This window comes from Eretmochelys imbricata, chromosome 4 (genome assembly GCF_965152235.1).
Source record: "Eretmochelys imbricata isolate rEreImb1 chromosome 4, rEreImb1.hap1, whole genome shotgun sequence".
NCBI lineage: Eukaryota > Metazoa > Chordata > Testudines > Cheloniidae > Eretmochelys > Eretmochelys imbricata.
Window position 1 is genome coordinate 12,507,960 of NC_135575.1, and position 16,453 is coordinate 12,524,412.

The following is a 16,453-nucleotide window of genomic DNA, read 5'->3' on the forward strand; positions in this document are numbered from 1 at the left end:
ACTGAGTTAACTTTTGGGTTGAAATGTATTATTCTTAGGCCATGTCTACAGTTACAGGTAGATCAGCACTGCTGCAATCGATGCAGCAGGTGTCAGTTTAGTGGGTCTAGTGAAGACCTACAAAATCAATGCGCTTTGGTCGACCCTGATACTCCACCTCCCCGAGAAGAATAAGGAAGTTGACGGGAGAGCATCGCTCGTTGACGCAGTGCCGTGTAGACACCACGGTAAGTCAACCTAAGCTACATTGGCTCCAGTTACATAACAGGTGGCAGGAACCTTCTGCATCCTAGCAAGTTTAGACTCTTACAGCTGTCATACAGTGCTGAACCATGCATAAGCTATCTGTAATTTGCCTTCACCTTAATTTATCACCTGGACCATGGCTTGCAGAGCTACTTCAGTAACTGGCAAATTATAGTTAGTGTGTGTATCTCATCCTAAGAAGAATAAATTATGGCAGTAGCAATGAGGCAGCGACTTGCTGGAGTATAAAAGCCAAGCAGGTTTATCGCCAGATTTCACATGTTCAGCTCCTTCACTTGGGGCCAGGCTTGTGCAAGAGTCTAGCACTCAACTTGCTACGTTTTTCTGAAGAAGGCAGCCCTTTTGTCTCCACATACTTATTCTCGTCCATCTTCGGTCTGTCCTACTTCCTCTCTGTTTGTTTGTCTCCTGCTTCAGCAAACTTTTCAATAACCTGGTCAAGTAAGGCTTGCAACTGTGCATGGTAATTTCTGCGGGTAGCAGTCCATCTGCACAAATTGCAAGGCAGGTTACTGTGGGCTCTTCTACAGCTGAATTCCTTGACTTGAACTGATGTGCATTAACCTAAGCTTTGCATATTTTAGTAGAAATCTTACATAGACTGAATCAGTTTGACACTCAATAATAGGAATTGCTTTTATTAACAAATCAACCCACGTTGTTGAAAGCTCTATCCACTAGGCAGCAAATATTTTGGTTAGCAGCAGTGGGGATGGAGAGGTATTAAAGCAGCACACAGAAAGGAGCTAGCTCATTCAACCAGTGCAACAAGCATTGAATTACACAAGAGCCTGAATCTGTATGACCTTTTACATTCAAATAAACTGCATGCCCTCACTCATGCAGAGATCTTCCTGGAGGGATAGGGTCATGATAATGGGGTTTAATGGAGTAGGCTCACAGTTTTGCCTTAAGACTACAGCTGGTCAAAACTCAGTGAAACACAAACTCTCCCCCCCCCCCCCCCCTTCCTCCAAGCAGGTCTAGCTGACTTACTTTGGCTTCATGTTTCCCAGTATCAAATCTCTGAATGTTTTTTATATGTCAGCAATCAAGGCTGTGCTCATGCCAGCTGCCTCTATGGGCACACCCTAGGGCACATGCAGCTCCCACTGACTTCATTCAGCCTGCATGCATCTCACTGTAGGATCAGGGGCACAGATTTTTGCAGAGTTCCAGCACAGACCTATGCAATCTGTAGCTCTCTGTAGACATTTTGTAATAGCTAATTGACCTAATTCTCTGGTGTGAACTGGCCTAGCTCCACCCAAGTGATTACAATAGGGCAGTTTACACCAGCTGTGCACTGCAGCTCCAAGGGGAATCTTGATAGATCACATAACTCTAGTGTCAATAGCTGATGACCAATTTTAGATATTTTTCTGTATACTCAGTGTAAGTATGCTCAGAAACGTGACCATTCAAATTAGTGTGTCTTATACTCAGCATATCTGCTAGGGTAGGCCCTGGATTCTAGAGTCTCCTAAATCGCCACCAACATTGAAGTGTCCCATTTTCAGTTTAGCATCGAAGCTTTAGCTTTTAGGAACAGAGCCATTTTTCCATCGTCTATATTTAAGGGTTTACATAGCTTTGAACTAACCGAAGGCTTAAGATTTGTCACAACCAGCTCCAAAAATTAGTGCTAATAAAATAAGCTTGTGTGGGGCAACAAAATATATGCAGTAAAGGAAGAACCTTACTGTTTTCTCTAGCAGCTTTGTCTGCAGGCAAATGTAAGTTGCCTTTCATTAGGCACTGGCTCATTTACAAATGCAACCCAAGTCTGACAAAGGCAATTTTAAAAGCATTCTTAAACATGATCTGGTGGCTAGCTTATTGTAGCAACCACACAATACTGCAAACCACAGGATCATAAATGGGACAGATCCTCGACCGTTATAAAATTGGCACAGCTTCATGGCGCTCAGCAGAACAATTTATACGGATTTATAGCTGCTGGGGAGTTAGCCCGCTATATAGATAATAAGTTTGCCAGTTACTGAGGGAAATTAGCAGTTCCACTTGGCGTTTCCAGGAGTGGAGCATTTTAAGTCAACCTCTTACAGCCCAATGAAGCCACAAGGCCCGGTATTAGGCAGGTGTCCTCTCCACCAGCTCTGGAATGCTGTAGCACAGGTGACCCACTCCTGCGTATGGCAGCAGATGCTTGGGAATTACTAGTGGCATGATGAGCTAAGGCCTGAGCCAAAGCCCACTGAAGTTAATGCGAGTCTTCAGGGAGCTCTGGCAGCTGTCAGGATGTGCAAGTTGCCATTTCTGCTGTGGAGGCCAGCTAGCAGGATGAACTGAGCCCGTGTGCCCTAAGGCTAACTTTCCACACCCCACAGAAGAGGGACCACTGGGAAGAGGGAGTCCTGCAGCATGGGGCAGCCCAATACAGCAGGCCAGAAGAATGCATGCATGGTGTATGGAGGGGATGGAACACAGTGGAATACCTTCCACCACATCCAGTCAGTTTCCCCACCATGGTTGGACAGAGCAGCTCTTTCTTCAGCTTACTGGGTTGCTCTGGGCCAGGGGTTGGAGGCTGAGCGCTGGATACTATGGAGCAAAGAGGGCAGACCTAGATTCCCATAAAACCCCTCTAGAGTTATTCTGCCATTTCCTGGATCCCCTTGTGTACTGGTTTGACCCCTGGGATTTCTACACTGTTGAGATTGTGATATTCCCTGCGTAGAGAGTTCCCTGCCGTTCTAACAGCCACCCCCTTTCTTGGGCCCACACTCTAGCACATGCCTACTGAATTCCCAGCACTATAATTCTCAACCATCAAATTGTGTCTTCACCCACAGAAATTAAACTCAGGGCAAAGTTTCATTAAACTTTGGAAAGATTTTTCACATGAGACAATGCAGAAGGGATATGATTGGAGCCTCCATATCACGACACCAACCATTCCGATTTTATACTCTGGACAAGGCTTTCAGACATGGGACGTGAAGTTCTTCTCTTTGGCTGAGATTTTGGAAGGAGGCCAAGGGCGTCTGGTGAAATTCAATGGGAGTAGCGCACCTAACTTTGCAAATCCAATTCCTCAATCCTCACCATGGTTGCTAAAAAGCCTGATTTTTCAAACATGTTGAGCACCCAGCATGTCCCACTGAAGTTGGAAGCAGCTGCTGCATGCCCAGAACATTCGAACATCAGGGTATCTATTAAGACACTTAAATATAGACATAGGAACCTACAGACAGATGGCTATTTTCAGAAGTCTTGGCCTTTCTGGTGGGCATCTTCTAGGAGCATCAGATTGCTTATCTGAGCTCCGAACTAGTCAGTGTCTGCTCCTCCAGGAGCCATACCAACAGACACATGGACACTTTGGTTCGGGATGATCTAGTGAGGACACACTCTCACAGATCGCAGGGTGGGCAAATCAACTTTAATACCTGCAGGTGGAAGACACAGCAAAGAACCTAAAACAGTTGGGCTTTGTCCTTTTAAATAAAGTCTCCAGAAAGTTACATTTTGAAAATCATTGCCACAGTTAGCATCTGACAAGTCCCTGTGTAATCACTGAAGAAGTCAGATTGGTGGATCCAGCTAAGTATTCATTCTTATTCAAGCCAAAAGAAAGTTACTGTAAACATCACATTCGCTAAATGCGCAACTTTCCTGATACTACTTCACCAGAACACGGCCCTGGCTACGCATGGTATTTCAGCATGCACCTCACTTCAAGCATGTGCCTAGATCAACAGGACCACGAACAAGCTGAACCAGGCCCAGGGGAACAGCAAACCTACTCCGTTTTCTTCTTCTTTACAATCCTACCGCATTTCTTACAGCAAAACAAGCAGCATTTGACAGCAATGAAAACAGCAGCTGCTGCACAGGTGAGCAAGAACGCCAGGACGTCCAGGCAGTGATACTGGTACCAGGTGAGCTCGTGAGCTGCTGGTCTCAAGTGCTTTGCCCCTTTATGGCGCATGACAAATTCGATCCAGAAGACAGCTCGGTCCAGAGGCTTTATGGGCTGGTCGTGGTGAATCTGGGATAATCTCACTGCATTTTCTTTATAGCTGAAGGAATCAGGGGGGAACAAAAATGACATGGTGGTTATTCTGAAACAGCGCTTTCCCTACTGTATGGGGCAACTAGCAAGCAAAGGGATCGCTGACCAGGCTCCCTGCTCCACACTACAGGGTCAAGTCAATGTAAGCTGCCTTGTGTTGACCTAGCTGTGGAAGCATCTTCACTTAAATTTGGCTCCGCTGACGTAAGTGCCTCTCTACGCTGATTTAGTGACAGCCTCTCCCCGAGCGGTGTAGAGTCATGGTCGATGTCATCAGGGCGATGCAGTGTCAGTGCAGACGATGCATTGCTTACGGTGACGGTTGCTGGCTTTCAGGAGCCGTCCCACAATGCCCCGCACTGACAATGCAATCAATACTAGTGCTCCTGGTGAGGACGCGCACTGCCGACTCAAGGAGCCAAGTGTGCGCACACACAAGCGATTTAATAACTGCAGTGAGGGCTGACATAAGTTAAGTCTCATGGCCTGAGTCAAGATTTAAAGTGGGCCGAAAAGATAAGCTAGCCCCAGTTTGCTATTACATAATGAGACTTCTTCAGAGGGTTCGCCACAAGACATTCCTAGCGTCCAGCTTTTTCTGTTGTCATTTTCCCTTGCAAAAAATACTTCTGGGAAGATAATTTGCAGGGTTTTCCCTGCAGAGCTCATGTTTCACAGCTTGAGACGGGTGGAATTCCCCCAGTGCTAAAGGTTTTGGTCCCTACGGACAGTGGTAGCAAGTTGGGAAGCCAAGACTCAGTGTCACAAACTAGCCAAGAAGAAGTTTGCCCGTCGTATGTGTGAATTGGAAATTGGCTGGGTGACTTCATTCAAACTTGCTCCAAGAAGGGAGCAGAAGACTACACAATCTCAGGGGCTGCTCCAAGGCCTTTTCAGAGTGATCTTTCCCAAAGAGATCACAAAATACAATATGAGGGAAATTGATTTCCGGACCACACCTTCCAGGAGCTGCTGCAGGCTCAGATAGTATCCTTGGACCAACACAGCTACTACAACCCTGTCCCATTAGGCAGAGTCTGAACTCACCTGGAGTTGTTAATGACCACATTCAATGCATCAATTAAATCCTGGGCTTGCATTGTGTTAAAATCCAGCTCGACTGCCATTCCTTTCGCCTTCATGTGAGCAATGTTATCCGGCTGGTCAGCGAACAAGGGAATCCCAACCATGGGAATCCCATGGTAGATAGCTTCATAGATCCCATTGGTTCCACCATGAGTAATAAAGGCTTTGGCCTTGGGGTGGCCTGGAATAGGAGGAGAGAAGCGTTTAGGAACGATGAGGTACATAAATGCTCAGATTCCAGGGAAGAAGGCAACAATTTTGTACAAACTAGGTAAATAATTAGTTTGACAAAGGGCTAGTCCTGATTACTCCAGACTAGCATTAGGGACAGATAATGGTATGTACATGCTTCAACCCTAGCCAATGGGGAAATACCTTGCAAAACATTACAGACTCTGCTATTGATCTACGATTAAGGCTGACCCAGCAGAAAGTTGTATTTCATTCACACCGATCCCCGCACAGGTTACAGTGCCTGGATGCAGCTGGAGAAGTGGGTCTGCTGGAGCCACGCTGGCTCACATGTTCTGGGGCTGCCCTGGGACACAATCCTTTTGGCTAGAAGTAGGCAGGAGGGTTACGATGATGATAGATACAGAACCTCCCTAAAAACTACTTCCCCGATGTGTGCTTTGGGATCTATCCCATCAGCTGGGCAACTCTCCAACTCACAGAAAGCTCGGCTTTCTAGAGCCGTGCTTCTAGCCAGACGATTCCGATTGCTCGGCTAGATTCCTGGCTCAGTGGCTCTGCTGACCTGGCAGTTAAAGGGCGGGTCCCGTTTCAGAGAAGAGGGACCTCAGACCAAGTATTTTCAAATTGGTTAAACTTTTTGAAACCTTTGACTAATCCCTAGCAGATGGAAACTGAGATGTCACTCTCCTTTCCCCTCCGTTCCCCTCTTTCTTTCCTTCCCCTCCCTTCACTCTTTGCTCTTTTTATGCCCCCGTTATCCCCTTATTTTTGTAAAAAAAAGATTCAATAGAATACAAATAAGAAGGGAAAGGCAGTGGCTGCCTTCTAGGTGCTTATGTTTAAATGCTACACACCAGTTACCGGGCCTGATTCACTCCCAGTACTCCAGTTTATCCCAGTGTAACTCCAGTTTTTGCATCACTTCTGCTGCCCTTCTTTGTATTTACTCTAGTTTTTGTCAGGGGAGCCACACACACTGATTCCAAGGGTAGTTGCCCCAGGACAAAGCAATGTTATCTTTCTGGTTTTATGGGCAATGCTATTTCGGTCCCTACAGCTGAGAACCGCCAAGTACCTTTGAGAAGCCTATCCTTGCTCTGCTACCATCATGGGTATAATTAAGGCTGAGTAAGCACCTCTCTCTAGATAACACACACTAAATACCCTGGCCTCCAAGTGACCTCTGAGGTACTGTATTTGGTTACAGGATTAGCTTGTGTGTATAATGGGCAATCTAGTCTCTTTTTGTCATAAATGAAGTGAGTAAAGTGGGGAGGGAACACGCTTGTCAATACTGAGAAAAGCTCAGCTAGGAACATTTCCAGCACAGAGTCTTACCAAGCAGGTCATTCTGGGGTATCCAGTCATAAATCCTAGTGTTGGGTCCTAAAGTTTCTGGTTTCTTCCCTTTGTACCTCCAAAGAACCTTGAATGAAAATGTTTGAAGATACACGAGCTGTGGTTCAAGCTGCACTATCGCACTGCAATGCAATCTGGAGCCTGATCCAAAGACCACTGATGTCTACTGGAGTCTTTCCATTGCTTTCAATGAGCTTTAGATCAGGCCCTGGTTTAGCAAGGCTTCTTTTGAGCACTTGAGTTATTTACACACTTTTGTAATACGGTATTATACTATTTATTAGATCTCTCAAAGCGCTTTGAGAGCAGTATTATCCCCATTGTACAGATGGGGAAACTGAGGCACAGGTGGTGAAGTGACTTGCCCAAGGTCACCCAGCAGGCCAGTGGCCAAACCAGGAATGGAACCCAGTCCTGCTCTCTATCCACTAGTCCACACTGCCTCATTTTGGTATGGGAACTCACCCCACGTGGTTTCGTTCAAGTGAGTCATATACAAGAAAAATACTATAAATTAAATTTCTGTGACCACTCAGGACTCAACCCTGCTTCTTTGCAAGCCCCAAACCCAGTGACTTCAACTGGAGCTGCTGGGGGGGGAGAAAAAAAAAATCAGAGCACTTACACTGAGTGGAAGTAAAGAGCCTACCTTTAGGCAATGCAGTTTGAAAGCTGTAGCCTGAGGGAAGCAGGGATTTTACAGCAGTGCTGCTGATCTTGTTGGCAGGAATGTAGATCATTTACAGAAACTGACCTTTTGTGGAACCTGGCTGAGGGCCAAGGCAACCATTTTACTTTTCTCCTCGGTTAAGTTGTAAATCATTGAGCCAAAAGAAAACACCACGATACCATGTTCCCCTGAACTCTGGACAAACTCTTCCATTTCCTGAAGAGAGACAAGAGCCTTTTAATTTTGGAAAGCAGCCACACCATCCAGTGCGGTTGTGTTCTGTTCATGGCCCACCTACGAAATAAAACCAAAATACTCTAACCTGAAAGGTCTAAGCGTAACACTGTTTTTTCCTTAGACTCCAGAAATCTCACACACAACAACCAAATACAGAGGCACCTCAGGGAGAGAGGCACAACTCAATCCACCATGCCCTAGGCTGGCTCTTTTGCAGACTGACCGCAGCTTCCCTACAGAGTAGTCTGCAAGCAGGAGCAGAAACCCCCTTAAAATGACAAGCTATCACTTTAAATTCTAACCCACTTTTCAATGCACTTCAGATTGAAATAGGTGAAAGGTAGTCAATAGAAATACACATGGCAAGAGACATATGTTTATGTAAATACAAAGCTTATCAAAGAGAAGGCTAAAATGTTATTTGATCATGGTCTCTAAGCACCTACATGGGGAAATTTCTTATAGCAGAGGGTTCTTTAATCTACCTGACACAGGTATAATGATCCACTGGCTAGCTTTAAAAAAAGGGATTGCGTGGGTAACTGGTTTAACAAGTTTCAGAGTAGCAGCCAAGTTAGTCTGTATTCGCAAAAGAAAAGGAGGACTTGTGGCACCTTAGAGACTGACAAATTTATTTGAGCAGAAGCTTTTGTGAGCTACAGCTCACTTCATCGGATTCATGTAGCTCACAAAAGCTTCTGCTCAAATAAATTTGTTAGTCTCTAAGGTGCCACAAGTACTCCTTTTCTTGGTTTAACAAAACTTTTCTCGTCAGCGTTTGCTAGCTGTTGGTGCCGAGCAGTTCCATCTGGCCATCATTTCTATCCGACCCAGGCGACGTCTACACTACACACCACTTTCGTCAGCGCGTAGCGTACATGCAGCTACACGCTGCAGGGAAAAGTGCACCACATCCATGCTGCAGTGCACAGCTGCCGGTGTCAGGGAAAGGGCTCTGGCAGAGGGGAAGCAGCAAGGAAAGGCTCAGTCTGTCCCTGCTGCTTTGCCCCTGCCAGAGCCTTTCCCTGCCGCGGGGAATGGGCAGAGCCTTTCCCTGTGGAGGGGAGAGCTGTGCAGCAGGGAGCAGCTGGCACCTTTCCCTGTTGCTTCCCCCCGCCAAAGGCTCCAGCGGCCAGATGTTATGCTGCTAAAAACAGCAATACAGATGTGGGAGACGACATAACACATCAACCCTAGAATGGCCTGGTGGATATAGGGCTGATACGGGAGACTCAGATTCAAGTCTGAAATCAGGAAGAGCAGGGACCTGACCCTGGGCCTCTCGCATACCAGTGTTGGATCATATTAAAGAAGTTCTGTATTAAAATCACAAAGGTTAGCCCACTCCCCATACTACACATGGGATCCTTCTGGCAACCCTGGACCTCGAGCCAGTGGGCTGGGGAGGGAGGGAAGCTATTGGACACTAGAGGTTGTACCGAATGGACTCCTCAAAAGTGGGTGTGCCTCACCTTGCCTGTTGCCCCAGAACCTTGTAGTAAAGATACATCACTAGGATCATGTATGTGGGATGAATTGGAATCACAAACTCAAAATTGCCTCACAGTACCTTCTCTTGAATAGGCTACATAGAAAGTGACACTGACGATTATAAATCTTAGTGTCAAAAGGGGGATTATGTTGGATCATATTAAAGAAGTTCTGTATTAAAATCACAAATGAGTTTGATTTCCCATAGTTTAAATTCCAGGGTATTACTAATTAAGAGGTCTCTTGGTTTTTGGTACTGTTTCTCTCCCTCTCTGTGTGAAACTTGCAAGCTGCTAATTGTGTTAGTAGTACATTCTAAGACAGAGTCTGTTCTCAAAGCAATTCTTTGTAACAACAACAACTACTCACACACAGAGAGAGACTCAAAGCAATACTCTGTAACAACAGAAACAGCACCCAGAGACTCCCCGCCCTTTTGTTGTATTCATCCCTCTTTGTTAACAATTGTGATTAAAATAGAGATAGAGGATGTATGTGGATGGATGCCTGGTGTGGAAAATAACTGAATGATCAGGGAGGTGCCTTCCTAAGAATCCAGTGTCCATCTGCTGAAGAAGGCATCAAGTGGAAATAACCAGAGGACCCCCGGAGGGCAGACTGGAATCCACCCAACAGCCTCAAGGATGGGAGAACCAAAGAACAAGATAACATCTGGCAGCACGGAGCCCTCAGAAATGTGCCATCTGCTGATTGATTCAGCAACAGCATGATGAAGCAATTCTCATAGACTGGCATAGGAATAAATGCCTATAAAAATGGACTCTAGAAAATGAGAGCTTTGGGGTCTGATTCTGCAAACCAACTTCCAGGAGCATCAGATGAGCATCTGACAAGGCCCTGCTCCCTCCTCATGTCCAGGCCACCTGGCCAGTGGCTTGGCATGAGCAACTCTAAGGCTGGTAACTATGATAGCAACCTTGCAGAACCTCTGTGTGTGTGTGTGAGAATAAATATAAAATTGAATGGAATGTTATAGCTATAACTAACTGCTTACTATGATTCTTTCTGTATTCACAATAAATGTGGCATTTTGCCTTCTCCCCTTTAATAAGATCCTGCTGGTTTTTATTTTATTGGATCCTAGAAACTGTTTCTCTTTAAAACGCAGCCCAAGCAGGTTTCAGGGAGAGACCTCTGTTCCAGACGCGAGCTGCGAGGGAATTTTCCAATGACTGGGGGGGGGGGGGGGGGGGGGAAGAGGACACACGACACAACACATCAACCCTAGAATGGCCTGGTGGATATAGGGCTGATATGGGAGAGTCAGGTTCAAATCTGAAATCAGGCAGAGCAGGGACTTGACCCTGGGCCTCTCACGTACCAGGAGTGGGCTAGTGAGTCTTTCTAGTTTTTCACAAGACACTGTTGCAAAGCTCTGTCTCCTCCTCATGCACAACAAGAAAAGCTTTGAAATCTCAAAGATTCCCAGGACAGGAAAACTGTTTCCCCCCAGTCGGGTCAAGACAACTAACACGTCAAAACATGGTGAGGCAGGAGCAAGACTCCAAAGATTAGAGACAGAGGGATGGTTCCTCAGCTGTAACGTATTAGTGTGATTCCACTGACTTCAACAGGACAAACCCATTCCCTGCACTACGCAGTTCGGGGGCAAATGACACCATCACAGCGGAAAGTGAGACTTGTGGTCTCCTGCCTGACTCAGCAGATTTCCTAGGAGCTGCTGCGTTATCATTATTGTTATTAATGATTCACTTATTTCTGTATTACCTGCAATGAGGCACCCCTCCCTGGTTTCTGGGTGCACTTCTCAGAGTGCAGACCAACGGATCTGTTGCCCTCAAACTAGGGAGCACATGCCATGACTCTGGTGGCTACTACATCTGTCCAGAAGACTAGTTCCCCATGGATAGTTTAATACCTGCCGTTTGTAATTAGCCAGAGTCAGACAGATTCGTGGCTGCAGCTGGTTCTAGGGATGGTGGCCTACATTGAGAATGCCTTGCCTGCAGCTCCCGTGAGCTCCTCTCATGTTCAGGCCAAGGTGGATCATGGAGAGAGAGGGTTTTTAGAACAACCAGGGCCTAGTCATCTGAACCTTGGAATTTCAACCCAACACAACTAGCTAGCTCAGTAGCCAGCAGCAGGTATGGACCACAGATCAGAAACATGTTCAGTAAACTATAGGATCCCCACAGGCCATCAGGGTCGTGGCCCAGGGGCACAGCAGCAGTATCCCACCGAAGGACACCCCTGAAATACTGGAGGGTCCATGAGTTTCCAAGGCCAGATAATTGCACCCTGTCCATCAGATCCCATTGCCCCAGAGGAAGATTGTCTTCAGATCTAAATGATACATTTCCCTTGACTTCATGGTAAAGCACACGCATGAAGGAGAAGAGATGTCGTGATACCACCACAGTATCATTATTCTGAGACTCAGAACAACAGCTGTCATTTCACTAGTTACTCAGAGACAGCTGATGGAAGAATGCCAGTTAAGGAAGCTTTGACAGATATGCACAAAAGCCTTGAAGTCACAGGAGAGCAATATAAATACCCATAGCTCCATTTTTCCCAGTCTCCACCACCAACGGAGACATTTGTCCTCTTGAATTGGAAGTGCTCCTGGAACGGACATCAGGTCTGAACCCCAAGAAGTGGCCAAGTCATTGAAAAGATAGGCACACGTCCAAGAACTACAGCCAAGATTTTCAAAAGCAACTCGTGATTTTGGCTGCCTCAGCGTTTGGGAGCCTAGCTCGAGACATCTTAAAAGGCAGATGCTCAGCACATTCAGAAAGATCAGGCTCCTTCAAAGAGTCTCAATTGAGAACCAAAATAAAAATAAAAATCTCGACACCCAAGATCGTTAGTCATTTTGGCGAGTCATGGCCGAGACTTTTACAGTGCTGTTGCTTTTCTGATTATTTTGGCCTATCCCATTGCTGTTTTCCATAGCATATTTCAGCCTTTAAACTGATACTTGCTCCTTAGAATTAATTAAAACTTATGGTCAACTAATAATATGATCTGACATGGTCCTGAGGTTTTTATTTTTTAAGCTGAGCACTACATTCACTACTGCTATGCCTTAACTACCCCCGCCCCCCGTAAGGATCCACAGGTGGGTCCTACACACGCCTATCACAACACGTGGTGTACCTCATCCAGTGCACTAAATACCTCAACAGCAGCTATGGGGGTGAAACCAGATAATCGCTACACTCTCAAATGAACTCACACAGGAAAATGATAAAAGACAAAAACACCCTGTCACCTGTGGGTGAACATTTTTCACAGAACAGTCACTCCATATCTGTGCTCTCAGTCCTCATCCTCAAAGGAAACCTGCCCAGTACTTTCAAAAGACGAGCCTGGGACTAAAATTCATTACTCTGCTAGACACTAAAAACCATGGACTGAACAGAGACACTGGATTTATGGCTTATTGCAACAATCTGTAACCCCCTAAATGACCCCCTCTCCCCCTTCCTTTCCTCCCTATCACTGGAGAGATGTTAACAGGCCACTTCACCTCAAATGGTCACTTGAAATGTGGTAGTTACTTATGCTAAACAATCTGTTCCACCTTGCATTTAGCTGTGACACTTTCTGTTTCCCAGACCTGAAGAAGAGCCATGTGTGGCTGGAAAGTTTGTCTCTCTCGCCAACAGAAGTTGGTCCAATAAAATATATTACCTCACCCACCTTGTCCCACCAGCAGGCAGACAGGTAATTGACTACAGGCCAGCTCCTGAGCTGGTGTAAATCAGCACAGCTCTGGAACTGGACTTGTATTTTCTATCCGCAATGGAGCATCATCCAACATTGCAGTGATGCATAAGATTTCTCTTGCCCAAAGCTGACATTGTTCTCAGCAAGCGTCTCAGGATATGGCATACTCTGCATGTGGAAATCAGAGAAACAAACAGCTGTTGATCTGATGGGCAGATGACTAGACCAAGGGAGCGTATTAAGGTACCTCAGGTAAAGGCTTTGCAGGCTTGCAGTGGAGTCCCCCAACAAACTCAAAGTTAGGCAGGAAAGGGCGAGGGAATTCAAAATCCCAGTACGTTCGGATCAGCCACATCTCTGCTTTGCCCATCGTTTCACACAGCGTCGTGGGCCTTCCTGCAAGCAAAAGATCGGGAGTTAAAATTAGCCCAGGAGGGAGCAGTCTTGCTCATTGTCTGTTGAAACATACCAGCCCTACATCTGAGACCTGGCACTCCTGGACACTGTTCAGTGCAGCATGGCCTAGTGAACAGAACTGGGACTCAGGAAACCTGGGTTTTATCACACCTCTGCCACTGACCTATTGCAGGACCTTGGGCACGTGACCTCAACTCTCTTTCCCCTCCCATCCTTCAGTCTGACACACTGCAGCTTCACTGATTTACCTTAAACTGGGTTTGTTCAAATGGTGCAACTGTGTGTCTGGGACTTTCTTATAACTTGTTTTAGTCAGATCTCTCAGTTGAACTGGTGCCTGTACACTTCAATTGATTCACTTTACATATCTAAGTGGCTCCACAAAGTTACAGAGGTTTAACTAAATTGGTATAAAGTTACACCTTTAGCTGAATCACGACAGCTGTGTGTTTAGACCAGGCCTTAGATTGCAAACTCTTCAGGGCAGGGATTATGCGTTTGTCCAGGGCTTAGCACAGGGGACATTCTAGCTGCTACTCTCTGATAAATAATAGGAATGAGTCTCAATCACGTTGATCACAGCTAGGAATGAAGATTGTCAATGATGCAGCCCCATGTCCTGCCCTGTTCAGAGCTGCAGTGCTGACTAATAGGATTTTCACACCCACATGACACCTTGATACAGTCAACTTTGATCATGACACAGGTTAGTTAGTATGCAGTGTTGTTGTAACCATGTTGGTCCCAGGATATTAGAGAGACAAGGTGGGTGAGGTCATATCTTTTATTGGACCAACTTCTATGGGGGAGAGAGACAAGCTTTTAAGCTACACAGATCTTTCCTTCAGGTCTGGGAAAGGTACTCAGGCCTGGTCTACACTACACGGTTAGGTCAATTTAAGCTGCCTTGCATCAACCTAAGTGTGGAAGTGTCTTCATTTAAATTTGGCTCAGCTGATCTAAATGCCTCTCTACGCCGAGTTAGTAATACCATCCCCACAGACAGCCCGTGGGGCATCCCCGCCCTGAACAACTGATCTCACTGCAGAACACAAAACTCACCTAACTGGAGACAGGGAGTGGTGGGAAGGCAGGGAAGACTCTGCAAGAACCAAATCCTGTCCCGGGTGACTGATTGTTCTGCTAAAGGAGCCAATAAATTCAACAGCAGTCCCAGCAAACTGCTCACCTGCTGGGCAGCTGATAATCATAGAGGCGTTTGCTCTCATTTCTGCATAGACACAGTCTGGAAAACAGCCCACAGCTGACAACACTATAAAGACCTCTCAAATCATCTGTACATCTGTACTTTGCTGGGCCAAGCATTCTATTGGGCTTACCCACATCTTTAAAGTGTGTTGAGATCTACAGATAAAGCACTACAGATATATAAAACATTGTGAGTAACCTTATCTTTTTCAGATGGGTTAACTAAGGCCCGGCAAGGGTCAGGGACTTGGTTGGGAGGGCCACTGGCCTAGGGGTTAGGGTACCAGCAACGCAGATACAAGCAAGCAACCATTTTCATGTTCTCTCCACAGGTGCTAATGCGGAGAGTGGACTAGATGATACATCTGAGGGAAGGGAACAGAAGGAGACTCCGCCGATTGGAAGGCATGAGATGCACTGTCCTAGGGATAGGGGTTCCAAGACCACCGCTCCCAAGAAAAGGAGGCTGGTGGTGGTGGTCGGGGACTCTCTCCTCAGGGGGACTGAGTCATCTATGTGCCACCCCGACCGGGAAAACCGAGAAGTCTGCTGCTTGCCAGGAGCTAGGATTCACGATGTGACGGAGAGACTGCTGAGACTCATCAAGCCCTCGGATCGCTACCCCTTCCTGCTTCTCCACGTGGACACCAATGATACTGCCAAGAATGACCTTGAGTGGATCACTGCAGATTACGTGGCTCTGGGAAGAAGGATAAAGGAGTTTGAGGCGCAAGTGGTGTTCTCAAGTGGTGTTCCTTCCTTCTCGTGAAAGGAAAAGGCCTGGGTAGAGACCGTCAAATCATGGAAGTCAACGAATGGCTACGCAGGTGGTGTCGGAAAGAAGGCTTTGGATTCTTTGACCATGGGATGGTGTTCCAAGAAGGAGGAGTGCTAGGCAGAGACAGGCTCCACCTAACGAAGAGAGGGAAGAGCATCTTCGCAAGCAGGCTGGCTAACCTAGAGAGGAGGGCTTTAAACTAGGTTCACCAGGGCAAGGAGACCAAAGCCCTGAGGTAAGTGGGGACGTGGGAGACCGGGAGGAAGCACGAGCAGGAGAGCGCGAGAGGGCAGGGCTCCTGCCTCATACTGAGAAAGAGAGAGACAATCAGCAAGTTATCTCAAGTGCCTATACACAAATGCAAGAAACCTGGGAAACAAGCAGGGAGAACTGGAAGTCCTGGCACAGTCAAGGAATTATGATGTGATTGGAATAACAGAGACTTGGCGGGTTAACTCACATGACTGGAGTACTATCATGGATGGATATAAACTGTTCAGGAAGGACAGGCAGGGCAGAAAAGGTGGGGGAGTTGCATTGTATGTAAGAGAGTGGTATGACTGGTCAGAGCTCTGGTATGAAAACTACAGAAAAACCTGAGTGTCTCTGGATTAAGTTTAGAAGTGTGAGCAACAAGGGTGATGTCATGGTGGGAGTCTGCTATAGATCACCGGACCTGGGGGATGAGGTGGGGGACGAGGCTTTCTTCCGGCAACTCATGGAACTTACTAGATCGCAGGCCCTGCTTCTGATGGGAGACTTCAATCACCCTGATATCTGCTGGGAGAGCAATACAGCGATGCACAGACAATCCAGGAAGTTTTTGGAAAGTGTAGGGGACAATTTCCTGGTGCAAGTGCTGAAGGAACCAACTAGGGGCAGAGCTCTTCTTGACCTGCTGCTCACAAACCAAAAAGAATTAGTAGGGGAAGCAAAAGTGGATGGGAAACTGGGAGGCAGTGGCCATGAGATGGTCGAGTTCAGGATC

The 16,453-nt window shown here is 46.5% G+C and overlaps 1 protein-coding gene across 2 annotated transcripts in view; it reads right to left on the bottom strand.

Moving 5' to 3' along the window:
- Positions 1 to 4,033: 4,033 nt before the first annotated feature.
- Positions 4,034 to 16,453, bottom strand: part of LOC144263834 (UDP-glucuronosyltransferase 2A2-like) — a 38,070-nt gene continuing 25,650 nt past the window's right edge. For both annotated transcript variants that reach the window (XM_077814841.1, XM_077814842.1), the window contains exons 2-6: positions 13,309 to 13,457; positions 7,701 to 7,832; positions 6,926 to 7,013; positions 5,354 to 5,573; positions 4,034 to 4,313 (exon numbers count right to left, since the gene is read on the bottom strand). In XM_077814841.1, coding sequence (XP_077670967.1) covers positions 4,034 to 4,313; positions 5,354 to 5,573; positions 6,926 to 7,013; positions 7,701 to 7,832; positions 13,309 to 13,457 — 869 coding nt within the window. The remainder of the gene's footprint in view (positions 4,314 to 5,353; positions 5,574 to 6,925; positions 7,014 to 7,700; positions 7,833 to 13,308; positions 13,458 to 16,453) is intronic.